General features: G+C 41.4%; 1 protein-coding gene and 1 non-coding gene across 2 annotated transcripts; both read left to right on the forward strand.

Annotated features, from left to right (window-relative positions):
• The first annotated feature begins 26 nt into the window (after positions 1–26).
• Positions 27–27,054, forward strand: SNX5 (sorting nexin 5). Its single transcript, XM_045885370.3, has 14 exons — positions 27–160; positions 400–482; positions 11,178–11,282; positions 12,785–12,895; positions 13,720–13,841; positions 15,013–15,136; positions 16,818–16,913; positions 18,059–18,164; positions 18,250–18,325; positions 19,275–19,314; positions 19,403–19,489; positions 21,152–21,311; positions 25,042–25,127; positions 26,250–27,054. Exons 2-14 carry the CDS (start codon positions 432–434, stop codon positions 26,298–26,300), a joined length of 1,215 nt encoding a protein of 404 aa, XP_045741326.1. The 5' UTR covers positions 27–160; positions 400–431; the 3' UTR covers positions 26,301–27,054.
• LOC123852222 (small nucleolar RNA SNORD17) lies at positions 6,225–6,461 on the forward strand. The gene has a single exon (XR_006792829.1). It is a non-coding gene; the product is annotated as a small nucleolar RNA SNORD17 (small nucleolar RNA).
• Positions 27,055–27,208: the final 154 nt, after the last annotated feature.

The raw sequence follows: 27,208 nt of genomic DNA on the forward strand, positions 1-27,208 counted from the left end.
TACGTCACAGCCTGTCGCCATCTTGGACTCTGGCTAAGTAATAAATTGCCCCGCGCAAGAGCGTGGGATTTCTTGAGACGCGCGTTGCTGAGAGTACCCGTTGCTCCGAGTCGTTGTCGCGGCCCTGCGGTCGGCCGTTTCCGCGTGGCCCGGAGCGAGGGTAGGCCACGCGTAGCTTTTTTGCCCGGCTCCAAGATGGACGGCAGCGGGGACGGGGGAGGCCGCTCTGGGGGAGCACGTGGCGCGCCGCTGGCCTTTCCCGGGGCTGCTGGGATGGTGGCGGAGTCCGGAGGCCTCCCGCCGCGGTCGGGCAGGGAGGCTGGCGGAGGCGGGGCCGCGGCCGCCCCTGAGAGGCGCCCCGGAGGCGGCGGCGGCCCAGCCTCTTCTTTCCCCGCACAGCCAGAAGGCCCCCGCTCGAGGCCCGCGTCGCCATGGCCGCGGTTCCCGAGTTGCTGCAGCAGCAGGAGGAGGACTGCAGCAAGGTGAGGCCCTCCTCGCCCTCATGCTCCAGGACGGGAGGCCCCGCCGACCTCCCGGAGCCCCACATTCCTTCCCCTATTCCTCGGGGGCCGCTCCTGCAGCTCTGTTTCCCCGCAAAATCCACCCCCACCCCCCGGCCACGCGGAGGCACCCGCCGGACCCCGCGCGCCCTTTGCTCCCTCCTCTTTGAGGGCCGCAGACCCGAGGCGAGAGCGAGCATCGCGGGACGGGTCCTGGTAGCACGCGTCCGGGTGTCCGGTACCGAGGGCGCGCGGCGAGTCTCTGGAGCTTCTCTCTGGAGACTCGAAAACTACTCTCACGTAAAAAGTTGTGAAAACTCCTCTGGCTTTGTAAAGATTTGACGGTGAATGTGAAATCCACTTATGCAGTAAATGGCATATTTTGGTTTTGTTGCCTTCGAACTGCACCCCCACCCCCCCTTTTGGGAAAGCTTTTTGGCCCATATACTGGGGAAATTCCATCAAGTCAAATCTGAAGCATGTTCTTTAGAACTTTGTAAACGCCAAATGCGTCACTGCGGGAATTTTGTCATTTTTTAGTAGGTACTCAAATACTTGTTAAACTTAGTTTTTCCTTCCAAAAACTTTTGTGTTTATGTAAGCTAGCCCTATGCCCCTTAAATCTTGAGGTCTAAAAGAAAACTAACGCAGTAAGTTCAGGTTATCTTTCATTGGTCGTTTACACTTGTTAGTTTCGCAATTCATAGAGGTGGGTACGAGCCACAAGGTTATGTGCAGAATCATCATCGTGAAAGTTTTTCTGACAAAATTAAAGAAACTTAAGAATACAAAGCTCTCTCAAATGTAAGTAACCTGGAGGGCATCTTACAGAGTTCCATCTACTTAGAAGTCAAAGGCATCCTTTGATCCACACACAGCACGTGTGGAGAGACTTTTCTTCATCTAGGAAGTACAGAAGTTAACACACAGCTAGTTGGATTCTTCCAACAAGGGTATCATTGCTACGTTAGTTATTGAAATGCAACTTTGTGTGTGAGGTAGGGCTCTTGATTGGGGGGTTTTTTTTTTTTTGAGAGTTGAAGTGTTTTTTTTTAACTAAAAGTGGAAGCTTGGTCATGATTCTTTTTAGAATACTATAGACATAGTTTTTTCTGAAGAAGTTTAGATGCTGAATAGGAATTTTGACGGCAATTTGACGACCCCCTCCCCTCAATCTGGTACCTCATCTCTTGATCCAGAATCTGTTTCATATCGCTATTTAAAAGGACTTAACTCCTTCAACTGACCTTCTTATGTTACTGCACTGTATTGTAGCGGGCTTTTAAAGTAATTTTCCCACTACTCTGAGCTCCAGTAGAATTGGAGGATTATAAAGGCTATTCCCTGCCAGTTTTAGTGGATACAGGAAAGGATTATACAGCATTATTAAGTTACAGAAATCAGGAAATAAAAAAACTTAATAAAATACTACTCTTACTCATGGCTTTGTTTTACCCCCCACCCTTTTTTTAAAGATTTTATTTATTTGAGGAAGCCACAGGCAAGGGGGAGGGGCAGAGGGAGAAGGTGAACAGGCTCTCCGCTGAGCAGGGAGCCCGATGTGGGACTCACTGGGACCCTGGGATCATGACCTGAGCCGAAGGCAGGCGCTTAACGGGCTGAGCCACCCAGGCACCCTCATTTTGCTTTCTTATGTCTGTGATGTTAGCCCTGTGCTGTGGATTGAGTCTAAGTGGTTTTCACTGTTAAGCAAAAGGGAGTTTGGGACAAATGTGAAATAACAGGAAGTCAAATCTTGGGCAAACTATTTTCTTGCCATAATACAGCTTTTAGTCAAGTGAAGTATTTTACATTTTTACAGAAAATGTTTTAAGTGTAAACCTCCCATATACTTACGGATTTACATGAGGATAGGGGTTCATGGGGTTTAGATCCACTAATAAAGTAGGGAATGTAATTGACTCGAGAATTTTGAACAGTCATGCAGCAAGTACTTTTTTCAGCTTGGTCAGCAAAACTAAAAGGAGTATTGGTTTGTATCTGGTAGCCTGATATTTCCGTTTAGTTACATCCGTTAGTTGAGGGTGTTGGGATTTGTCTCCTTTCCCAGAAAGCAGTTGAGGAAAAGAGATACATGATTAATTTTGTTTTTTTAACTCCACTTTAGTAGTAGGAAAGATTGTATTTTGATCTTTAGAAAAGTAAGGTTTTACCAAGTCTAGCTCCTGAAAGGGTTAAAATATTAACCCATTTTAGGCCTTATCGTCATGATAAACTAGTACTGAGATTCCCCATTCCTCCAGAGTTCTCTGGTGTCTTGGAGTTTTTCATGGGTAGGCGAAAATAATTGGAGATTATGCAGGACCTTGTTTTTGCAAATTAGTTACCCTGGCCTTCAGTCATTTTGTGCTTTTCCAGGCTTTCTGGGCCTTCCCTTTGCCAAAAAGTCATTAAAATAGGTGGGCAGCATGTTTTTGAGTTTCTACTTAGAGTGTCATTGTGTATCTTTCTAAGTTGATGAGTCTCATTCCTGTTAGTCTAGCAAACCTATGGTAAATTGAATTGTGGGTCTTGATTGCCTCTTGGACTTTTTTTTTAAATGATAAATTGCTACTAGAGTGTAGTTAAGTTTAACACATAAGAAAAGCTGAGGTGATACTCCTCCCCATCTACCGCCATTACAGCTTAGCCCTTAACTAGTTGGTTATGTGGAATTTGGTTGAATGGGGTCTCCTCAGCCAGTCATTAATGTTTATGGTGCTGCTCTGGTTTGCAACTAGTTGTTTTTATTTTATTTATTTAAGGATTTTATTTATTTTGGAGACAGCACGAGTGGGAGGGGCAGAGGGGAAGGTAGAGATAGAACCTTAGCAGGCTCCACGCAACGTGGAACCTGAGTGGAGCCTGACTGGGGGGTGCAATCCCAGGACCCTGAGATCATGACCTGAGCTGAAACCAAGAGTCAGATGCTTAACAGACTGCTACCCAGGCGCCCTGTGTGTTTTGGTTGTTTTTTAAAGATTTTATTTATTTGTGGAAGTTGTGGGGACACTATTCTCTTTCAGCTTGAATGAAGAGTGACCTACAGTTTGTTATAGGAACAATCTTGAACTTTTAACAATACTACAGCAAGTCCAAATTTACTAATTTTTGTGGACTAAAGTTTATACTAAATGGTTGACTTCATTTTTCTCCTAATTTTCTACATGCCAGAAGTGTGACTTAATCAGAGCTGCCCAAACCTTAGTTCTGGATCAGTAACTTGTACACTGTGTCTGAGGATCCTTATTTGTGAATACTACTTTGGCAGGTCATAATCTGCTCACATTTTGTTTTTGGCTGTGAGGAAAAAGTGGCCAGGGGAGAATTTTCTACACTTTGAGATTCTCATTTGGTGAGACCTAACCATCTAATATAGAGCTTTATTTTATTTTATTTTTTTAAAGATTTTATTTATTTATTTGACAGAGAGACAGCGAGAGCAGGAACACAAGCAGGGGGAGTGGGAGAGGGAGAGAAGCAGGCTTCCTGCTGAGCAGGGAGCCCGATGTGGGACTCGATCCCAGGACCCTGGGATCATGACCTGAGCCGAAGGCAGACGCTTAACGACTGAGCCACCCAGGCGCCCTAGAGCTTTAGTTTAAAGCAGGATTTCTCAATCTAAATACTGTGGACATTTTTTGCTTGATAATTTTTTGTTGTGGTGAACTGTCCTGTGCATTGTAGGGTGTTCATTAGTATTCCTGGCCTCTATTAGGTGATCGCTCCCTTCCCTCCAGTAGTGAGAGTAAAATTACGCATTGTCAAAGGTCCCTTGAGAATCACTTCGTAACTTTTCTCCCTAAAATGTGTGGTATGTGTGGGTCAGTTTGTGTTACAGAGGTTAATATATAGTAAGCCCATTTCAGATTTTGTCAGATCTAGGATTGATAAATCCTAAGGAAATAATATGCTGTATAAAAACATAAGCATTGTTGACCATCTTTGGAATTAGCTTTCTTACCAGTATTGAGGAACCATAACAAAAGATGGTAAAAGGTGGTATTTATTCTTCAGCAGGTTCTGGGCAGTTGAAGGTTACAGGGGCAGCTTGTTTACCATGGTGGAGTTCAGTGCCACTTCGGAAACCTGAGGCTGCTGAGGCTCTGACACAGCACTCGCGGAGCATTGTGGGCCGAGATGCAAGCTCACGGAGAAGCGTGCTGTGGGTAGAACTGGTGTAAAATCCTGCTTTTTGAACATCTTGCTTTGTCAGGGCCTGAGTGCTTGAGGAAATTAGGCAAGAGTAGTTCTTTAGGTTAGTACTCCAAATGCTTCAAATAACCAGTGGTGAAAAGCTCATACAGTGAAGTTAGGCAGTATTTAAGGAAACGACCTAACTTCTAATGAACCCAGTTCTTTTGAGGAAAGTATTTCAGAGCTTTGTAAAATTCTGCCTTTACTTTTTGAAACGGCAGGAAGACAGCTGCAGGACATCTTGTCTCACATGAATGTGGCAAACTTCTCACAAGTATAAATTGAAGTTTTTCTGCATGATCTAGCTTTCCAAAAAGCTATTTCTTTACCTCTTAACACCTATTTATAATTGGCCAATGAGTTAACTCTTAAAAAGAGATCTTCCCCCAAAAGAGGAATGTGGAAATCATCAGCTGTTTCACACCCCAAATGCAAACCATAAATACCACAGGGGGGAGTGTGTAAGTTGTAGTTGGAGGAGCAGAGAAATGACCGAACTTCCTTCACTTTAGAAATTGGGTCCTTGGCTTGATTCCCTCCTGCTTTTCCTTTCACAAATTTGGTGTAATTTTTTAAAGTACTACTATGGTCTGGAGAGAAAGGGTAATTTTCTCAAGATAATTGCTTATGTTAACCTGCGGTGTGCATTTTCTGCCCGAAGAGTTTATGGTTTACTTGTTTTGGTGGGGCAGACTCGTAAGTTTTCATTCTAGTCCGTGTAAATTGTGAAGAGTACAAATGCAGATGTCACCAACTTCCAAGGCTTTGGCTTGGCCTTTCACGGAGAGCACTACAAAGCTTGAACATTGTGCTGATGGATACAGAGAGCTGGTAAATGATAAAATTTTAAAAAGCTGGTATTGCAATCTTTGCATCTGAATGATCTGGGAAATATGTCTTACCTCGGACTCAAAGCAGAAGAAACACCACCACGAAGCAGGCTGCCTTCTCTTTGTATGCTACCATTTGTGTCTCAAATTTAGATGACACAAGCTTAACTTCAGACAGTTCTCTGTACATGTTGCTGAACCACTTCATTGGTGGTAAAGGTCAATTTTATTCTCAAACCTATGTGTATTTCATGAAAAAAAGTTCATGAGGATCAGGCGGTGAGTGTTTCTAGTATATGTGCTGCCTAAGCGAGCATGGTGGTTAATGTTTCTAAACACCCTCATCATAACTAGTGTGTAAAATAGCAGGATTGTTTCAGAGGGCCCTGGACTTGATAGACCAGGAAACTGCTGGGAGCAGCCTTGGTGGGGAGGCAAAGGACTTGAGCTCTGAATGGATTTGTTGGAGCTACTTCCTATGTAGTGTTGGTTTATTGATTCCTAGTAAAAATTCTGTGCTACAAGATCATTACAGATCATATAGTTCAACCTATTTGTTTTGTGAGCTCATTTGAAAATACTTCAGGTATCTGGCATATAGATGGATTTCTTGAAATTAATGTATTTAAGCCAGTAATTCAACTTAATCTTTCTGGTTCCTTGTTGGAATTTGACTAGTTCATAGGCTTGCAGCTTTGTGAAGTGATGATTCAGTTTATCCATTCGCTGAGTGCGCTGCGCTGACCTTCTTCCAAGCCTCGGTTCCTGTTCTAGGAACTTGGGGCTACGTAGCCTCCAAATGCCCTGCAGTCTGCGGTGTTCTACCGTGGGCAGCTCGTGTGTTGGTAGACTACCGGTTAGAATGGTTGGTGTCAGCAGGGATGGGTCCCTCTGGGTCCCATCTCACCAAGATGAATGGTGGAAATCTGATCACTTGCTGCATCCCTTTATCTAGTTTTAAAAGCATATGACTTCCATAGCTATTACCTGTGTTTGTAGACTGAAATTTTCCAGAAGTCTTTGGTTCTGTTCTCTTTGAGGACTAAGATGATATTGGCAGGCCTGAATTATAGGAAGGGGAGATCCAGTTGGTGTGGGAGGAGGGAGGCAGGAGATGAGGACAAATATCTGTAAAAGCAGAGCTCATACATTGCTTATAGTTGATTGAATTGTTTCTCATGCACCAATGCTATGATGAAAAGCTGGAATTGAATGCAGATAATAAATAGCTTGTGGTTACCTTTCAGGATGGAGGAAAACATAACAAACACTTGGGGTAGCAATACTTGAACCATAAAGAGGGGTTTGGAGGAGGGTATGGTATTAGAATTTCTAATAGAGCACGTCTTACGAATTGAAACGGCGAAGTGTGTTTCATAAGTAGGGTCATGTGAGTCTTATTTTCAGAACTAATACAAATTTAGAGTAAGTCTGCAGCTGAGCTTTTTTTTTTTTAATTTCCTCAATAATGAGTATTGGGCTGAGCAAGGTGTACATATTTTTCTAGCTGAAATCCCGTTTCTTGGCTCTTGTGATCAAATTGAAAATCTGTTTTACAAGGCAGGCTTCTTGCCTGTTTTGGCTCATGTTGTTAACAGACCATTCATGGATGACATGTCATATTGCCCATCTCCCTGAAAGGGGTCTTAGTTCCTAGGCAGTAGGAAGGATAACAAAGCAAAATCCTTAGGAGATAGAAACCAGTTTAAAGGGAAGACTCATTGGTGTCACATGTGCTAGTGTATCCAACTTCTTCCTGTGTGCAAAACTGGTTTTATTTTTTATTTTCAAATTTTTATTTAAATTGTAGTTAGTTAACATACAGTGTAACATTGGTTTCAGGAGCAGAATCTAGTGATTCATCACTTAGTGTAACACCCAGTGCTCATCAAAAGTGCCCTCGTTAATACCCATCAATTTATTTAGCCCATCCCCTGCCCTAAAAGTTTGATGTAAATGGCTATTCAGCTAGCCTCCATTCTAGCAGAACAGTTACTGTGAGATAATTATTTCCCATTGTGTTGTGTCTTGTCATTTTGGTTGTATGGTGCTAGTGTAAATTGGAGTCTGTAGTCACCATAACATATACCTTATGTAAGTATTTTCTCTGTTCCTCTTGTTGATTCTGAATTTCAGAATCTAGCCTTCTGTGTTGTCCAGTCACAGAGGTAGGTACCCTTTGCCATCTGTAAGCCATTAAGCCATTTGAAGAGAGAGCTTTGCAGTGGTATTGTCTTGTACCAGCGTGAGTCATAAGTAAGATTTGGACCAAAAGTGGTCCTTAGCGGCTCAGAGCTCCGCAAGCAGTATCAGATGTCTCAGCTGTAAAGGTGATAAACAGGTGAGGAAATGCACAGGGATTCTGTATCAAGTTTTTTCCTTTTCAGGTTCTCTTACCAAGCATTCAGATTTTTTAAAAAAGATTTTATTTATTTATTTGAGAGAGAGTATGAGCAGGGGGAAGGGGCAGAGAGAGAAGGCAAAGCAGGTTCCCAGGACTCAAGGACCGTGACCCGAGCAGAAGGCAGACGCCTAACTACTGGGCCACTCAGGCGCCCCAGAAGAAAGTTTTAAAACTTCGTTGTTTGAGAGTAGATAACGTTTTGAATTCGATTCTCAGGAGGTACCTAAGGGAACTGGGAAACAGAAAAATTAATATGCCTAAGGTCAGATAGTTCTGAAGTTGGCTTCCTTGCTGATTTAAACAGCCATTCTAGGCATTTTTGACCTCTCTGGCCCAAGTCAGACTGACAGTGTTGGCCTGCAGTGCTAAGCAGTACTCTGAATACTTATTTAGGATAGGGGATGGAGGTGTGTGAATGGGAGAAATACATGGAGGGGTGTTTTCCTTATACCCTCCATCCTGGTGATTTATTTAGCAAGTACTGTGGCATGGGGCTATCTGGTGTTGTTTTTGTTGACTAAGCAGAAGAAATGCTGACCTTTTAATCACACTTGTGCTTCCGGAGTCAGGATACAGTGCTGACTTAGAAGCTTTGAAGATTTCACAATTTTTTACTCCTTGATGATGTATCTGCTTCATTATCTGGAGGGTTATATGCTTCTTCAGTACAAGAAAGTTCATTTAACTTGTGAATGAGGACTCTTGAGTTGGTGATGACCTGAATGCTTAGAATTTTGCTAGTATCTTTTTTACAGACAATTCTTTAAGGCTCAAATGCAGACTTACTGTGTTATCTGGGGGTTTTTTGGTGGTTAAGACTATCATGTCAGGTGGTTGGATTTTTGTTTGAATCCCTTTCTAGGGTGATGTGTCCTGGCAAAAAATGATAACGTGCTGAAGAAGCTTGGATGCTTGGTATCTTATGGAAAGTCTTTTGAAATCTCCATTGGTTTTTGCTATTTCTTTGTGTCCTTGTTGCAAAAAACAAAAACCAAAACCTGATATTTCTATGCTGACAAAAGAGGAAGGTGGTAATATAGTAAGTAGTCTGGGGTTTTACCTCTCTATGGGTGAAAGTATGGGAAGAGAGGAAACCAGAATAATTTGTTGAGTGGAACAAAAAGCAGTTGGGAAAGTCCATTGTAGCTTTGACTGAGGTGCTTAAATGAACGCATTTACTAGATTATGTTCCCCTTGGGTCTTTCAATCTTAATTCAGAATGTAGTCCATGTGGAGTTTGTAGACTCATGGAGTTTGCTTCACTTGTAGTGGGCCAAAATGGAATTGTCAGTGTTCAGAAATTGAGAGCTGGCTAGAAACCAGGATTTGTGACTTGGGAGCTGGAATCTTAGGAAAGAGCACCTTAGACCTGTCCCATGGGCTACCCTGTCTTTCCAGCAGTATCTCTTGTTTCTTTTATACCTGGCCTATTTATTTCCTGGACTACCAGATATAAACATAAGATAGTTGTCATGGCCAGTATTCTCTGCAAACAAATTTTTTTGTATTTTGAGGTCTTTTCCAACACTGTATTTGCCCAGTGGTAAATGAACAGAAGGAAGGAAGCTTTTATCAGAAATGTCAGAGCTAGAGTCACAGTTGTGATAAAATGAAGTATCTCTGACCTTGAAGCTTTATCTCTGTTTGCAGAGATCTCATAAATGGACATGTGAAAATTGAACCAAAGAAGCAAACATTTCATAGGAGTCATCAAGAATCCATTTGGAAGAAGTATTGGGTTGAGATGTCAGGGACTGTTAAGTATACTGTATTAATACCTGAAGCCTTTGTTTGTATAATAACTTTATTATTTGAAGCTTCGTTCTTAGAGGAGAGCCATTGTTCTAGGGCTGACTGGTTTTTGCAGTTTAAAATTTTTAGTTGCAGTGCTCACTGGGAAAGGAGAGTACTGATTGCTTCTAAGATAGAAAGGGGAGAGAAATAATCCATTTTTTGTATGTGAATATATTTAATCTTTATAGAACTGATTGAACCAGACTTTCTAGTTTCAAAAGTTAAACCTTGGTGTTGAACTTCAAATTTTGAAGCAAAGAATCCAAAAGGAAATTCAGAGGGAATTTGCTCTGTCATCCTCTTAATGCCAGTCTTCACTTGGCATTCGCTGGGTTCAGTAATCAGTGTTGTGACGCTTCAGCACTAGATTACTAGTTGGGTGAGAGGGGGATGAGCTGCTTATTCCACATACACTGTCATGCTGTGTTTGTGTCAGATCTTCAGATTGACCATCATTGTCTGCTTTCAGAATTAGGAAATTTATCACGTTTTAAATTTAATAGGAAAGCCATTTTAACCACATCCCCCCAACAATCTAGTTCTTCCAAAATTCTTCTTAAACTGGGAAAAGGAAATTGAATATTCTTTTCCTCTGAATTTCCAGATCACAAAATCGGTTACTTTTGCTTCCAGGGCAGTGTTCACACTTTGTCCTTATGTGTCACCACAGTGGGATTCTCCTAATTGAAGCCTTTGTTTTTATAATAAATCACATCTTGTGTCTAGATTTCTCATCTCTTTGAAACAATCCCTGACTATAAATTGTTCTCTCGAGCTGATTTTTCTTATCCTTCTTTCTTCTCCTTCTACTTAGGAACCCTATACCGCATGCCTGTTCTCTGTGTCTTCTCTTTTTCTTAGTTTTTTTTTTTTTTTTAAGATTTTATTTATTTATTTGAGAGAGAGAGAATGAGAGACAGAGAGCATGAGAGGGAGGAGGGTCAGAGGGAGAAGCAGACTCCCTGCCGAGCAGGGAGCCCGATGTGGGACTCGATTCCGGGACTCCAGGATCACGACCTGAGCCGAAGGCAGTCGCTTAACCAACTGAGCCACCCAGGCGCCCCTCTTTTTCTTAGTTTCTAACTTCTTTCAGTTCTGTGTACTATCTGGTAATGCTTCTTTGTAGTTGGGGTATTTATGTGAGAAGTTCAAGATCTCGTTCTGTCTACTTCAAAGCTGCTTTAGTTGAAATATTTGGTTAAGTGTATTTTTCTTGTAGACCTAAAATCATGTGGTTGCTTTGTTCAGAAATACAGGAATATTTTGGACCTACCCATTCATCTAAAGAGCAGGTTTCCCCACGATTTCAAATAAACTTAGGAGATATCTAAACTGACTTTGTTATAAATGATCTTGTATAGAATGCTTTTTAATTCCTAGCTTCCATTTTTGGAAGGATACTTTTTAACACTACAGTGAAGTTGAAACTAATAGCCAAAAAATGTATTTCAGCTGAGATCTGTGTCTGTGGACCTGAATGTTGATCCCTCGCTTCAGATTGACATACCCGATGCACTCAGTGAGAGAGATAAGGTCAAATTTACAGTGCACACCAAGGTAAGTGACAGAGTGACTTCAGTAATCAAAGCAGTGCTATGTTGTAGCTTTGTGGTTCACAGTGGGCAAGAAGAGATGATCCTGAACCAAAATGGTTGCTGTTTGTTTGCAGTGTAGCACGACTGCTGAGTGAGAACATCCCTCATCTTGCTTGTGGTGAGCATCAGATAAGTGCTCTTGCTTCAGCATTTTCCACTGTGGTGGAGCCTTAGGGCTGTGGGTATTGCTGATGTTCGTGTGGCTTATACTCTGCTTTATGAGGAAGCAAACCAGGCATAGTGATGTGTGGAGCCACTACCTACACAGCTCAAATCTTCCACCTTTGTTTTTATTTGCATGAGTGAGAAGTGCTTGCTTTTTCCCATATTTAGTAAGTTATTGGCCTTAGCCCCTCCTGCTCCTTGTGATTCAAAGCACTTTTTTCCTTATCCAATTTTTCAGAAAAGATTTTAATTTATTTATTTTAAAGATTTTATTTATTTATTTGACAGAGACAGAGATAGCGAGAGCAGAACACAAGCAGCGGGAGTGGGAGAGGGAGAGCAGGCCTTCCCCTGAGGAGGGAGCCTGACGTGGGACTCAATCCCAGGACCCTGGGATCATGACCTGGGCCGAAGGCAGACGCTTAATGTCTGAGCCACCCAGGCGCCCTAAAAGATTTTATTTTAGAGAAAGAGAGCATGAGCAGGGAGAGAGAGAATCTTCAGCATACTCCCCGCTGAGCCTGGAGCCTGATGCAGGGCTCAATCTCCAACCCTGAGAACATGATCTGAGCCAAAAATCGAGTCAGTCTGACCCACCCTGATGCCTCATGTACAAATTTTTAATTTGACAAAGGCAATAATGCCTATCTGAAAAATGTGGAGAGTAAACGTAATGTTTCAGAATCCATCCTTTCAGGAACATTTTCAGTGTCCTTTCTCCTTCCATACTAGTTAAAATGTATTGAATGCTTGTCTTAAACCAGGCATTGTAAAGGGTTTATATGGATTTAATTTTCTCTCTGTAATAACCTTATGATAGTATCGTATTATCCCCTTATACAGGTGAGGAAACTGAGCCACAGGTTTAAGTGAAATAAATGGCTGAAGCACAGTTTGAATTGGGCAGTTTGATTCTATACAAAGCTTTTGGGTTACATGCCATCTCCCGCATACAGACACGCTATCTGTACAGTCCTCCCCCATGTGGTTTTCTTTTAATACCTTGGTGGCTTGATTAGCATACCTCACTCAGGAGACAATGTGACGACTATGTGATTATATCTGCCTGAGTTGACCTGAGAGGTGGAGTTATGTGAAAAGAATTCCTTAAAGAACATGTTGAATCTTCAGCGATGACTTTTATAGTGAGGAGATCATGTGTTGCTGCTTTTGTTCTTGACTGGGTCTCACTGAGATGTTTTGTTACACAGAATTTTCCCATAGCACAGCCCAGGAAACCCAAACCGCTTTATCAGAAAGTGGTGGTTACCAGTTAACTTTTTACTCTGTTCTTCACAGACCACGCTGCCCACGTTTCAGAGCCCAGAGTTTTCTGTTACAAGGCAACATGAAGACTTTGTGTGGCTCCATGACACTCTTATTGAAACTGCAGACTATGCTGGGCTTATCGTAAGTGCATTTTGGAAAATCAAATAATCACTGAAGCCAGTTTCTTCTACCTTCTTACTCATTTTGTTTAAAGAGACTTTTACCCATTTTTTATAATGGATTGTGAAAACTCTGATTTCATTTACCAACTAGACCATGTACTATTGGTAAGGCTAAACTACATGAGAATCGTGTTATAGCTGTGAGGTGAAGCATACATACACTCTTAAGACCTGCATAATAGACTAAATGGTTTCATGGTTTGAATCTTCTCTACCTTTGGGTTTGGTATTTCTCTGGTACTTCCAGGCATCAAGTAGAATTGATTTCTAGGAAAACCTCAGAATGGTAATGGTGTACAGTAAATTTCTCAAAAAGTGTCCTCCGCTCAAGGAGTAGAGGAAGCAGTTGTCTTTGTGCTAATAAAAGTAGTGTTGAAGCTTGTGTTTGAGAATATTCTGTTCACTCAAAATTGGAATCTCTAATTATCCTGTGGAATTAAAAATTGCCTTTGATGTCTAGAGACTAAGTTTGATGGTGCTTCACAGACTTCATTTTAGCACTGATTGTCATATATACATTTTAAACTGACATTGAAGCAGGCTAAACACTATTATCCCCTACAAATCATCCGTAATGGATAACCTGAACAAATGATTACAGTCTGAGTGCCCAGTTGTGGGGAGGAGACTTCTTTTATATGGCCAAAAGGAATAAGGATAAGAGAAAAACAGTGGTTGACCTGTTAGTCCCACTGGGCTGGCTGCCTCCTTGTTGCATAGGCACTGAGTAGAACATCACTGCCGGGACAAGGATGCTTGCGAGTTAACCTGCCTCTCCTACAGATTCCGCCTGCTCCTACAAAGCCTGACTTCGATGGCCCTCGAGAAAAGATGCAGAAATTGGGAGAGGGTGAAGGGTCTATGACCAAAGAAGAATTTGCTAAGATGAAGCAAGAGCTGGAAGCGTAAGTGGGTTTTCTTGATGGGGCTGTATCTTTTGAGAAGAATCAAAGTGGTGAAGTGTACAGAAACCAGGAGAAGCTGGCCGTTTTCTAAAAGTATGGCAGCTAATTAGTTGCCTAGTGCGCTGTCCTGTAGAACTGTGTTTTGCGGTTGATTCCCTTGGGCGGGGGCGGGGGGAGGGGGACGGACACTGGATAGATTGATTGTTTTCCCCCATGTGGACTACTTGTTCTAGAATGCTGGTCTGGCATAGTGAAGAAGTAAGCCTTTGTGTCTTTATAGATAAGAACTCTTCAGGTTGCTGATAACGTACTAAGTCTTATTCCCTGAAGTCCGCTGACTGATGTATAGCTGAAACTAGACTGCACTGATGCGGTTGCAGAGAAGCACTCTGAATAATAATCACATTGATGGTTTGAAAGAAGTCCTAGGTTCATAGGAAGCATGTTTAATTTGGTTGTAATTATTTCAAACAAAACCGTATCACAGTTGGGGATTTGCATTAAAGTTAGTTACGAAATTATCCTTGCACCTCTAACTTGGCTCCCTCCACCACTTCCACTGTCAGTGTGGTGCCCATCTCAGCAGTTGTCCTCTGTGCTCTGCCCCACGGCCATATTCTCTAGGGCCAGTGTTCACACACCTCAGGTACTAAGTCATTCCGCACATGCTGGAGTACCTGTCATGGCCTGTTCTGAGAATAAGATACTGAGCACAACAGACTGAAGTCCTACCATTGAGAAGTTTAGAGTGATCTGTAATACCTAGGTTGAGATAAAGTCCCTTTATAATGTGTGATAATTCCAAGCCTTATTAGACTTCAGTGCTATGTATGTGGGTGCAGGACTAAGGCATTTTCTTCGTTGTTTGACAGAAACCAGTGTTCTGTGGCTGCTAAATACTAGCAGTAATTGCATGTAGGTTTGGACTTTGTAGACTTGCTCTCTTAACTCCGGTTATAATATTACTTTCCCCTTTCTTTGGTTTATTCCACAGGTTCCCAAATGGCAAATGCCTTATTACTAATTAGATAAAAGGTTATACCAAAATGTTTTGGTCCAGTTCAGGTTTTTTCCCTTAGTGGCATGAGCAGAACAGTGGTGATAACCAGGACCAATACTGGTCGTTTAGTCGAGCGGTGCCAGATGAATGCCTTGTGTGCTTCTCTTCCAGTGAGTATCTTGCAGTCTTTAAGAAGACTGTATCCTCCCATGAAGTCTTTCTACAGCGGCTCTCTTCTCACCCTGTTCTCAGTAAAGATCGCAACTTCCATGTGTTCCTGGAATATGATCAGGATGTAAGGCATTTTTGTTCCATTTCCATGATCCAGTGAAAATGCACATGACAGTATTTCTTCCTATTCCCCAGCCACCCCCCCACTTAGGGAAGGAGTGGGGGAGGGGCAGGGGGAGAGCGAGAGAATCCGGAACAAGCTCCATGCCTATAGGGCACAGAGCCCGATGCGGGGCTTGATCCCACAACCCTGAGATCATGACCTGAGCTGAAATCAAGAGTTAGATATGGATGCTTAACTGTCTGAGCCACCCAGGAGCCCCCATGTGACTGTATTTTTTTAAAAAAATACACTTGAGGAGCACCATGCTGACTCAGTCGGAAAAGCATGCAGCTTTTGATCTTGGGGTCATGAATTTGAGCCCCATGTTTGGGTGTAGAGATTGCTTTAAAAAAATAAATATACTTGATGGCCTGATATATTTTCTGAAAAGTTGACTTTTAAAGTACTGAATTTTTTAATGGGACAATGGAATCTTTTTTTTAGATACTGTTTCCACCTCCCCCGTAGATCCATTTCAAGACATTTTTATAAAATGCATCAAGATTACTTTTCTCGCCTTTTAATAAAGGACCAGTTTTTGCCTTCAGTTAATTTTGGGATTGTTTGTTTTGAAAGGTTTTATTTGAGAGAGAGAGAGAACAAGCGGGTGTGGGGGCAGAGGGAGAGGGAGAAACAGACTCCGCACTGAGCGGGGAGCCTGATGTGCAGGGATCATGCCCTGAGCTAAAGTCAGACACCCAACTGACTGAGCCACTCAGGCACCCCAATTTTGGGATTAAGAGGAATTTCAGTTCACATTTGTTTCTGGTTACCTGTTTGTTGGAAGGAGTTGTATGTTTTGCCTTATTTTTAAGATTTTATCTGTTTGAGAGAGAGCGTGCGTGCGCACACAAGCTTAGGGAAGAGGGATGGGGAGAAGCAGCCTCCTCGCTGAGCTAGGAGCCCAACGTGGGGCTCCATCCCAGGACCTGGAGATAGTGACCTGAGCTGAAGGCAGAGGCTTAACCATCTCTGCCCACCCAGGTGCCCTGTTGGCCTTTTTTTTTTCTTTTCTTTATTTATTTTTAATTACTTAATATGTTTGAGGCAAGCCCTGACTTAAGTTCCTCAGTATCATCTAACCAGTGAAGTTCAGTGAACAACATAGAACAACAGTACAGTAATTCAGCCAAGGATTTAAAGGCCACTAACACATGCCTGGTTGGCTCAGTTGGAAGAGCATGCAACTCTTGATCTTGGGTCCGTGAGTTTATTAAAAATAAATAAAGTATAAAATAAAAGCCACTGAGACTTAGTGCCAGGTATTTTTTCCAAAATATCTTTAGGTCATGCTTTTATTTTATTTAAGATTTTATTTATTTGACAGAGAGACAGCGAGAGAGGGAACACAAGCAGGGGGAGTGGGAGAGGGAGAAGCAGGCTTCCCGAGGAGCAGGCAGATGCTTAACGACTGAGCCACCCAGGCGCCCTTAGGTCACGCTTTTAGAACTGTGACCTGTGTTTAGGTTTTGCTGTTTATTCCTATTTAGACTTGGTGGCTAAGATGGAATTAAAAGGTATCTTATGTGTGTTCCTATGCTAGTACACAGTATCACTTGGAAGATACTTAAGAGCTTAAAGTACTTAGAGAAATATGTATACCATAAACTATTTTTTCATGATTTTCTTTCTTTTTTTCCAGCTAAGTGTTAGGCGGAAAAATACCAAAGAGATGTTTGGTGGCTTTTTCAAAAGTGTGGTGAAAAGTGCTGATGAGGTCCTTTTTTCTGGAGTTAAGGTAAGGGCTTTTAGCTGTTTGTAGAAAACTCTTCATGTTACATTTTATTTCTGCTGCTGCTTTTATTTCTTCACAAGAGATGTTTTGAAACAAATGGTATTAACCTCACCTAAAAATTTTTAAAATTTTGGTTATTTTTATCTACTCATTGAATTTTCACTTATATTCCTAAAATATCCTGTTCTCTTAAGTGAGGGGATAAGAACAGTCTCACACTTTGTTCTTTTTCTCCTTTTCTGTACAGAGAGCGGTTACTCAGTTTATTTTTTAAAAACAAAATAAGCTACAGGATTAGTATTTCATGCAATTCTCCAGGACTACTGTCCATTTTGGTAGACCCAGCCACACCAGATTTTTAATTTTATTTGCATGTCCAGATTTCAGGGATCTGATGTGAAGAAAAGAATGTAAAATACTAAAAGTAGTTTCACCTGTGTTTTTTTTTTTTTTTTTAATAATGTGGCTACTAGAAAAATTTTAAATAGCACATGTAGTTCACATATTTCTGTTGGACAGAGCTGTTTTAAAAGACTAACAAACAGGTCTCTCATTACCCTCATGGGTGATCTTTATCTCACTCCTCAGCCCCTTCCATTTTTTAACTGAGTTACCGTCTTGTGTTTAACTTTGCCACTTGTTGAGGGCTTGACCAAGGGGCCCAGAGTGTAGGTGCTGAGTAGAGGGCATTGTCAGGAATTTGGAAACTCTAGGAATTTCTCTTTGGTGCATTTTAAGGTGTATGGGGCTGTCCTGTACTCACATATCACAGGATGTTTGGCATCCCTGACTGGTGCGCACCAAATATACCCCCCATACAAACAGATGTGTGTATCCACTGCTGAGTTGTAACCTGCCAGCCAGAACCACTTCTCTGCCAGGATTGCTGGATGTTAGAGAGGATACCAGAGTTTTCCTGGGCATTGTTGAGTGACTCTTAAATTGTTTTCTCTGTTGACATTTCCTGCCAACGCTTGAGTTTTGCTGATCTTGGGCATGAAATGCTGTCTTGTCAGTTTGGCTTTCCTTGGTCCATAAAGGTTAAAGTTCTTAATGCATGAGGTTATTTTCTTAATGTTTCTTCTAATGCATAATACATTCGTATTTTTAAGAGTTTTGCTTCTTAAATTTCTTTTTTCCCCTTTTAGGAGGTAGATGACTTCTTTGAGCAAGAGAAGAATTTCCTCATTAACTATTATAATAGGATCAAGGATTCATGTGCAAAAGCTGACAAAATGACCCGATCTCATAAAAGTAAATACCATTCACCCACTAGCCACTTAGCTTTGCTCATGTGCTAGCTCTGTTCATATAAAAAGGGCTGTCCTTGTTTCTGCAGATGTTGCAGATGACTATATCCACACTGCAGCCTGCCTGCATAGCCTGGCTTTAGAAGAGCCCACGGTCATCAAAAAGTAAGTTTTTGTTGGAAAAGCATTTTCCCTCCTCCCCTAATTGAAAAGCCCTGAGTGGTGTAATGAGGAATGACTGTATAGTTTCACTTCTGCTTTTGAGTACCAGCTCATCAAGAGTAGAGGAAAGTATAGTCTGTAGCACTCAAATCTTTATACACCATGTGAACATAGACACAGTTTAAGATGTTTGTAGGGTACTCAGAGGGCACTTCTATACCAAACATGGTAGCTGTTGTCAAACTGTCCCCTTTTTTTGATTTAATTCTGGAGTTGTCTCTGAATGAAGTTTGCCTTATATGTTCTCTGGCAAGTGGTGTTTCACCTGGTAAAGCCATGGAATTAAGAAATTTGTTTTGGTTAAGGTGGTCTTAAGGGTAATGCAATGACCCCAGTCTGGTTTGAGCTTTTTTATATGAATTCACAGTTCCTCCATCCTGGGTATTTCTGGTGTGAGACCACTCTACTTAACAGTTAGGGCTTGGTTTAATAGGTGGTGGTGGTATTTCTGATTTGAAGATGGAAGTCAGGCTAATGTCAAAATGAAACAGTAGCTTTTTAAAAATTTTATTATTTTTTTTTTTATTTAAATAGCATATTTATGGTTTTGGGACACCCATGGTGGCAGCTCATTAGAACCTGCCCTTGGTTAACACAGCGTTGACATTGGTTAAAGACTATCTAGGAGCACAGTATCGGCATGGCAAGGTGGGTGAGGGGCACTGAGAGAGGGGTTGATAGCCACGAGTGTGGCACTGTAGATGTGCTCAGTTCTGTAACCATCTTCTCTACTAGATTGGGCCAGTTGGTGATGAAAGTACTAGTTTGCTAAATTAATTCTAAAGCACCAAACGCTCAGATTCCTGCATTTACTCATTCATGTCTTACTGAGAAGGTCCCGTTTCATACATGATTTTAAGACCTTAAGCCAAAATCATGTGTATCTTTTCAGGTACCTATTGAAGGTTGCTGAGCTATTTGAAAAACTTAGGGTAAGGATTTTTATGTTGGTCTTAATTATATATTTTATAATCTGTAGATTTTTGCTTAGATGATGGTGACCTTTACTTTTTTTAATAGAAAGTAGAAAGTCGAGTCTCCTCAGATGAAGACTTAAAGCTGACAGAGCTTCTCCGATACTACATGCTCAACATAGAGGCTGCTAAGGTAAGGCAGCAGGTGTTTAACTCGTCAGAACAATACAAGACCACCTTGCCATGACCCAGAAGAGGTCTCCTGTTAGAGATGTATTATTTTGTTCTTGTTTTTGTTGTTGAAAATGAAAGAAGGTAGGAGTTTGTCAGGATTGTTTGTGTAAGTAATACTGAATAAAGAGGTAAACTGAGACCAGTTTGGCCAGAAATTGAGTTGATTTGGGAATAGCAGAAGAATTGCAGTTCAGGAAACAGATGCTGTAGCAAGCTACAGGCAAGTGCATTAAGCGTTTGGGCTGGGCTTGTATTTAGTAGGAGTGTGAAGAGAGGGACATTCAAGCAGTTAAGTTCATTGGCTTGAGGATGTTTGTGCCAAGAAGTGAGTTGATCAGACAGGAGATAAGTCTCTTATCTTCTGGGTCTTCTATAAATTGGGCATTTGAAATCAGTCCCTTAGTTCTTAGGTTCCATTCTTTTGAGGGCACGTGTGTGAGATTCTCCATTTCATAGCCTCTGGTTCCATTTTAGATTGAAATCTTTTTACAGGAACATACCTTTTTGTGGCATTGTGTCCTTAGTTTGTATCAGGAGCAGTAGGAGTGGTGCTGAGTGGACAGATAGTAATTCGGGGGATTATAGGTTATTGGATGTGGGTATAACCGAACACATTCCAGAAGGGCTCTGAGGGAGAAGAGGTTTTGGGGTTTTGTGAGTTTTTTATTGAATTGCAGTTTTTGAGTCTATAAACCATTACTCACCAAAACCAAGACTAAGTGGTAAGCAGAATGACCTTTGGGAATGAAACATGCTTTCACTGGGCATAACACTGCCCTGAAATGTCATTAGGAAGTAGAAATTCATGATTTTCCTCATAGTTTCATTTTTAGTTAACTTGTCTTTTGGCATGTTTCCTTAGTCTTATATTTGGATATATTTTTATATACTTCAGACTATATTTCTTATTTTGTATTTTAATGGACTTGAGAGCTGATTATAAACCCAAGTTTTTTGAGTGTACACAAAAACATGTATGTTGAGCCTCCTGTATCTATTCTGCTTTAAATATGGTGGTAACTTGTACATTGCTGGAGATTGCAAATAGTCTTTTTTTCAGATGTGAGAGCCTCTGTTGGACTTGAGGCAGGGCTTGTAGTGGGGTAAGGTCAGAAGAACGTTCTTCCTGCTGCCTCACTTGTGTTCTAGTAGCATCACTTGACCCGCCCAGCAGTGCCTGCTGTTTTGGTAGAAGTGATTAATTTTCTGAAACTGCTTTCCATGAGTGAATTATGGAAATGATTTGATCCTTTAGTTTTCACTGTTGGGTGTTTTTTTGTCTTTGTTTTGTTTTGGGTTTTTTGGATTTTTTTTTTTTTTTTTTTTTGATCCATATAAAGAATTTCCAAAAGCTCTCAACAGTGCTGCAAGAATTGCTGTTCCTAGGATAATCTTGAAATTAAAAAAAAAAAAATAATGGAAGCGGGGGAGGTAGAAGTGGACTAGATTGTTGCCTTCTGACATTTCAGACAGTGCATTGGCACTGTGATACTTGGGCCTTTTTTTTTTTTTTTTTTTAATTTTAGAGTAGTTTAGATACTTACTCCTCCTGTTTTGTTCTCTAGCCATTTTTCAGGATAACTTTTAACTACCATTTGCTGTCTGTTAATTTTTTTCTCAGGATCTCTTATACAGACGCACCAAAGCCCTCACTGACTATGAGAACTCAAACAAAGCCTTGGATAAGGCCCGGTTGAAAAGCAAAGATGTTAAGTTGGCTGAGGCACACCAGCAGGAATGCTGCCAGAAATTTGAACAGCTTTCTGAATCTGCAAAAGAAGGTTGAGCAGGGCTATTTACTTTTTGCTTTTTATTTAGAAATAATTTCAAGCTTATAGAAAAAAAGTTGCACAGATAATGCAGAGAACACCTGTGCATTGTTTACTTGGAGTTCCCCAGCTGTCCATTTTGCCTCTTCTGCTTCGTCACTTGCACACACACGTAGTGGCACGTGTATGTTTATAAATGCACACGGGGTGGAATTTTCTTTTCCTTTTTCAACCATTTGAGATTAAGTTGTATCTACTGTCCTTTTATCCCTAAAAAAACTTTTGTGTTGTATTTCTCTTATATCCCTATAGTATACTTACTGACTTTGGCAAACTTTGATGCAATACATTCCAGCCTGTTGTCTATATTCCCATTTTGTTGTTTGTCCCAATAACGTCCTCCTCTCTAGGGTTGCCATTAGGTTACCGTAGCTCTTATTCTGTCTCCTTTAATTCGGAAGGAACCCTTCTCAGGGACCCCTGCCCCTGCCTTTTTTTTAAAGATTTTATTTATTTATTTGACAGAGAGAGACACAGCGAGAGAGGGAACACAAGCAGGGGGAGTAGGAGAGGGAGAAGCAGGCTCCCCGCAGAGCAGGGAGCCTGATGCGGGACTCGATCCCAGGACCCCGGGATCATGACCTGAGCTGAAGGCAGTCGCTTAACCAACTGAGCCACCCAGGCGCCCCCCCTGCCTTTTTTTTTTTTAAATGACATTTGCAGGGATGCCTGGGTGGCTCAGTCGGTTAAGCGTCTGCCTTCGGCTCAGGTCATGATCCCAGGATCCTGGGATCAAGTCCCGCATCATGCTCCTTGCTCAGCGGGGAACCTCCTTCTTTCCCTGCCTGCCACTCTCCCTGCTTGTGCTCTCTCCCTCTCTCTCTCTGAAAAGTTAATAAATAAAATGTTAAAAAAAAAAAAAAACTATAAAAAATAAAATGACATTTGCCTTTTGGGGGACCACAGTCTCTGCAAATAGTGTTCTTCATTTTTGGAATGTTTATTTCCTTATGGATAGGTTCTGGTTATGCATTTCCAGAATACTATCTGAGTAATGTGTCTTTCAGGTGTCTCATCTGAGGGCACCTTATGTCCCATTTCCCCCTCATTTGTGGTGTTAAGTTTGATTACCCAATCAGGGTGTTGCCCAATTTCTCCACTGTATAGTTAATCTCCCCCCACTGCCCCCCGCCGTGCCACTAATCAGCAGTGTGTGGGGAGACAGTTTAAGACCTTGCAGATAGCCTGCTCTTCATCATACTTTCTCCCTAAATTTAGTCTGTGTTGATTCTTGTCTGAGCCAGCCTTTACTGTGATGGTTGCAGAAAGGCAATTCCCCTCCCCCAGTTCTAGCATTCTCTTTCCAAGCCCTTGGCCATCATCATCCTTTAAACACAAGCCTTCCCTTCTTTCCCACATTTCCTTCCTTGTCATTATTAGAGACATGGGTTTTTGTTTCTGTTTTTTAAGATCTTATTTATTTGACAGAGCATGTGAGTGAGCACAAGCAGGGGGAACAACAGAGGGAGAGGGAGAAGCAAGCTCCCTGCTGAGCAGGAAGGATCATGACCTGAGCCGAAGGCAGACACTTAACCAACTGAGCCACCCAGGCGCCCCTGGGTTTCTATTTACAGAATTGTGACAAGATTTGGGTGCTAAGTGCTCATTCCTCCTGGGGTATGTTTGCTTCTAGGCCCTTCAGGAGACAGAGCCAGGAAATGGAGGGGTTTGTAACTCTTTTCAGAAATCATGAGTCCATGGTGGTGACTCAGTTCCAATCTATAGCCTTGGGGTTCTTTCTTGCCTACCCACTTCCAGAGTAGGGGGGAATATGGCTTAACTTAATTCAGGAGATAGAGTTCCATTTCCACAAAACAGGAGTGTAAATTGTAGTCTTCTCTTTAGGGGGTCTCACTACCTGGCAGTTCTCAGGGGACAATGGAACATGCCAGAAAGTAAAGAATGTATTTTCCTGAATGTGAATGTAATTATACTGATAATCTGTACCGAATTCACCCCCAAACTTGAGTTTCTGTGAGAAATCCCTATCTCATTTTAAAGACTTTGTTTTCTCAGAACTTTTTCCCCCTCCCCTGTGGTTCCGGAATCTAAGCATTATTTGAAAACGTTCTGATAATAGTGAGCCTTTGTGTTGGCTCATTGTTTTCAGTACTGTAATTCCTTAGCTGTAAGAGACAGAGCTTCTCTGTACAAAAATCTTGAAAGGGGCATGCACATAATGCTCGCTTGGCTGTCTTTTGGATTCTTTTCAAAGGAATCTCCTTGCCGCCATGATAAAATAAATTTTTGCCTTTTGTTTTTAATTAGCTACTTTAAATTTATAAGGAAAAGAACACACTTCAAAACTCCTGAGTTGAAATCTTAAGTTATTACATAGGCCAGAGTTTACTAGCCCTGACAACTTCTGAGGGGATTAAAGAAAAACCGCAAAGCTTTAAAATGGTGCCAATTTAGGCCTGTCCTTACCTAAGGTTTGCTCCTGTGTTAGATTTTATCCTTTTTATTCAAAATAAGCCTGGTTATGCTATATTTAAAAGTACAGCGTTGTGTAGAATACTGCATTGAATGGGAGCATAGTACAAAAGATGGTGGTGTGGACAGGCATCACGGGAGAATGAGACAGGTTAGCGTTGAGTCCTGGTCCTGGGTGCAGGCCTAGAGGAAAGGAGTTTATCCTGATCTCCGGGAAGACCTATTTAGTATATCCAAGGTAATGTCATTAACCCTCATGATAAGATTTGTAAGTTTTTCCTTTTTAATGTTGGCTGCTTCATCTTTCTTTTGGTTGGTGCTGTGTAGACCTGGTACAGGAGGGTAAGTTTGCTCCTGAGGACTAGAGTGCCAGCTTGAGCTGGGGAGGGCTTTGACCAACGGAGTGATGACCAGAACTACACGTTTATGAAAGGAATCCAAGGGAGGAAGTACTTATTTTTGGTTTACCCTAATTTCTAATGGGGCATTAATCCTGAATAGTGTTTGGTGATAGAAAATAATAGATGTAAAGGTAGCATGTTGTATAGATCATATCTACAGAGAAGCAGTCTGAACATAAGCAGTAGTTTCACCACAAGTTTAAAAATAATCATTAAAGAAATAGCCATTGGTGCGGGTATGTATATGTGGCTCACCACCTCCCCAGCCTTCTTTCCACAAGTACTGGTGACTAGAAGTTCAGGGCAAGACTGCTCATTTCATAGATTCTCCCAAGTAGTCCGTGGCATTCTCTGAATTTTGATGCTCAGTAATTGGGTGCAGTGCTAGTGCTCATTTTAAAGGCAATGGCAGGGGCGCCTGGCTGGCTCAGTAGGTCGAGCATGTGACTCTTGATCTCAGGGTTGTAAGTTCGAACCCCATGTTGGGTGTAGAGATGCTTAAAAATAAAATCTTAAAAAAACAGGTGGGCACCTGGGTAGCTCAGTTGGTTAAGTGTCTGCCTTCGGCTCAGGTCTTTATCCCAGGGTTCTGGGATCTATCCCTGCATCAGGTTTCCTGCTCAGCAGAGGAGTCTGTCTGCTTCTCCCTCTCACTCCCTCCCCACTCATGTTCTCTCTCTCTCAAATAAATAAAATCTTTATTTAAAGGCAATGTCAGGTATATGTCCCAATTGCAGAAATAATATGAGAAAATGTGTGTATCAGTTTTGGAGATTATGTGTAAGAATGATATTTAGAAGTTAAAGATGGAAATTGTTCAGCTTTTGTTGGTATACATTCTTTTATAGAACTAATCAATTTCAAACGAAAGAGAGTGGCAGCGTTTAGAAAGAATCTAATTGAAATGTCTGAACTGGAAATAAAGCATGCCAGGGTAAGTGTTTTCCTCCAAAGTTTCCTCCAGAAGCTTTTTAGGATTCCCCCTCTCAGGTTATTTCCCAGTTCACTATCTCAGCAGCATTGGGTGGATGACGTTTGTTTTGTGGTATTAATCTCCTGTGCGATTAATCTCCTGTGATGTAGGTGGGAGTCACTTGTTGGAATTTTTCTGCTGCAAACCAAAATTCTACAACATCATGATGAAATACTGCTTTGGAGAAGAGCATATTAGTGTCTTAATATTAATTTCTTTTTTTGTTTAGAAAGGAAGAACTTCCTTGTATATTTAATGTCTGTAGCTTAATTTGGTACAGAAAAGATGGAGAAAAATGGTTCTCAATTTTGGGTACACATTAGAATCTCCTAAAGGAGCTTTTAAAGACTTTTTGGTGCCCAGAGCAATTGGCTCAGTTTCTGGGCATGGCTCCTCCGGTGGTTCCTAGGTGCATCTGTGTGTGAGTTCCAGAAGTGCTGTCTGGCCCATCAGCATTGGTTAAGCAGGAAGACTTTGAACATATGTGTGTATTTTGAATTTCTTTATTTTGACTACAACATTTATTTACTTTTTGATTAAGTCCAGGTCCTGTTGTGTATGACCTTTTAAATTGGGGTTTTGGAGTGTCCTGTATATGTAAATTATACGCGTAATGTTGAGTGTTCTGAGTTTTCTCAGTTCGTCTTTGTAAAGCAGTTTGTGCTAAGTTCTTTACGAATATTTATCATTTGTAATCTGAATTTTTAGCACTTTTTTATCCGGTCTTTCCAGGGCCTTCAATTTCAAAGAAAAATTCTTCTATAGCATTTAGGTTACGTCATAGTAAGCAAAATGGGCAGGATTGCATTGAGAGCAGACCTGCAGTGGAGCTGTGAGCTTCTCCAGGTGGCAGTCCCAGACCCTCAGAGGGAGAGGAACTCCACAACATGAAATTGGGGTGCAGGTTGTAGGATGAGGTTCAGTTGAGATTTAATGAAGAAAAGCACCCAATCCAATTTGGCTGGCTTTAAATCTCTTGTGAAAGTTTAAGTTGTGGGTTTGAGTTGAATTCTTACAGATATGTAGGAGGTCTGGACTCTAGAGAGATTCATTGGTCTGCCTCGACTTTTGTCTTTCTTCCAGAACAATGTCTCCCTCCTGCAGAGCTGCATTGACTTGTTCAAGAACAACTGATCTGCCTTTTCTCTGAATGAAGGACACGAATGTGAAAGAAAGCCAGCATCACTTGCACTTAAATCATCACCACAGAAGATTTACTACCTTCGACTTTAGTTTAAAATTATGTGAATAAATATTTTGATTTCTAAAAATCTTAACACTTAACCATGTTGGTTTAAAAATATTTCTATTGCATGCTAATTGGACGTAACTAATCTTTTCATTATGCATTTAATACCTCAAAGTGGGCAGAATCTACATGCTGAGTTTTCCTGTAATTTGTCTTTAGTTATAAAGAGTGCAGGAAACGTGCCTTCTGGAACCAAGTACAAGCAATGGCTTGGCGCATGTTGTCTCATAGTTTCATGTGCCCATGTCCCTACAAACCAGTTAATTTAGAGTAGGTGCCACTGACAACAAATAAGTCAGCTGCTTGTTGCAGGTAACATATACATTCCATTCCTTAATGTGATTTCCCCCCCCTTACACTCATGGTTCTTTATTCACCTTAAGTGATTGTACTATAACAAGAACGAGAAAATCTCATTTATATACCCTTTGCAGCTCCATTTTTTGTAGTTGGGATATAAATATTTGAGGGGAGAGAAATATCTTAGGGTATAAAAACAAATAATATGGCCTACTTTAGAAGATGGCCAGTCTATGTTAAGATGTGAGTAGCCCCCTTCCTGACTGTAGGGGGAGGTGTGTGTGTGTGTGTGTGTGTGTGTGTACTTTGTATAATAAAATAATAAATCATGTTACCATACGGAGTGTTTTTGTGGAAAACAAGGCCCAAGTGTGCCCCAAGACTGCAGTTGGTGCTAACCCTCTGATGCTGAGGGCTTCAAGGTCTCTCTGCCCACAGTCCTAGCCTCTGTTCTAATCCTAACGTCTTTTGAGACGACTGACGGCCAGTTTTT

The sequence above is a fragment of the Mirounga angustirostris genome, unplaced genomic scaffold (assembly GCF_029215605.1).
Source record: "Mirounga angustirostris isolate CCGP_5_RB_7025 unplaced genomic scaffold, mMirAng1.0.hap1 SCAF_10, whole genome shotgun sequence".
Taxonomy (NCBI): Eukaryota; Metazoa; Chordata; class Mammalia; order Carnivora; family Phocidae; genus Mirounga; species Mirounga angustirostris.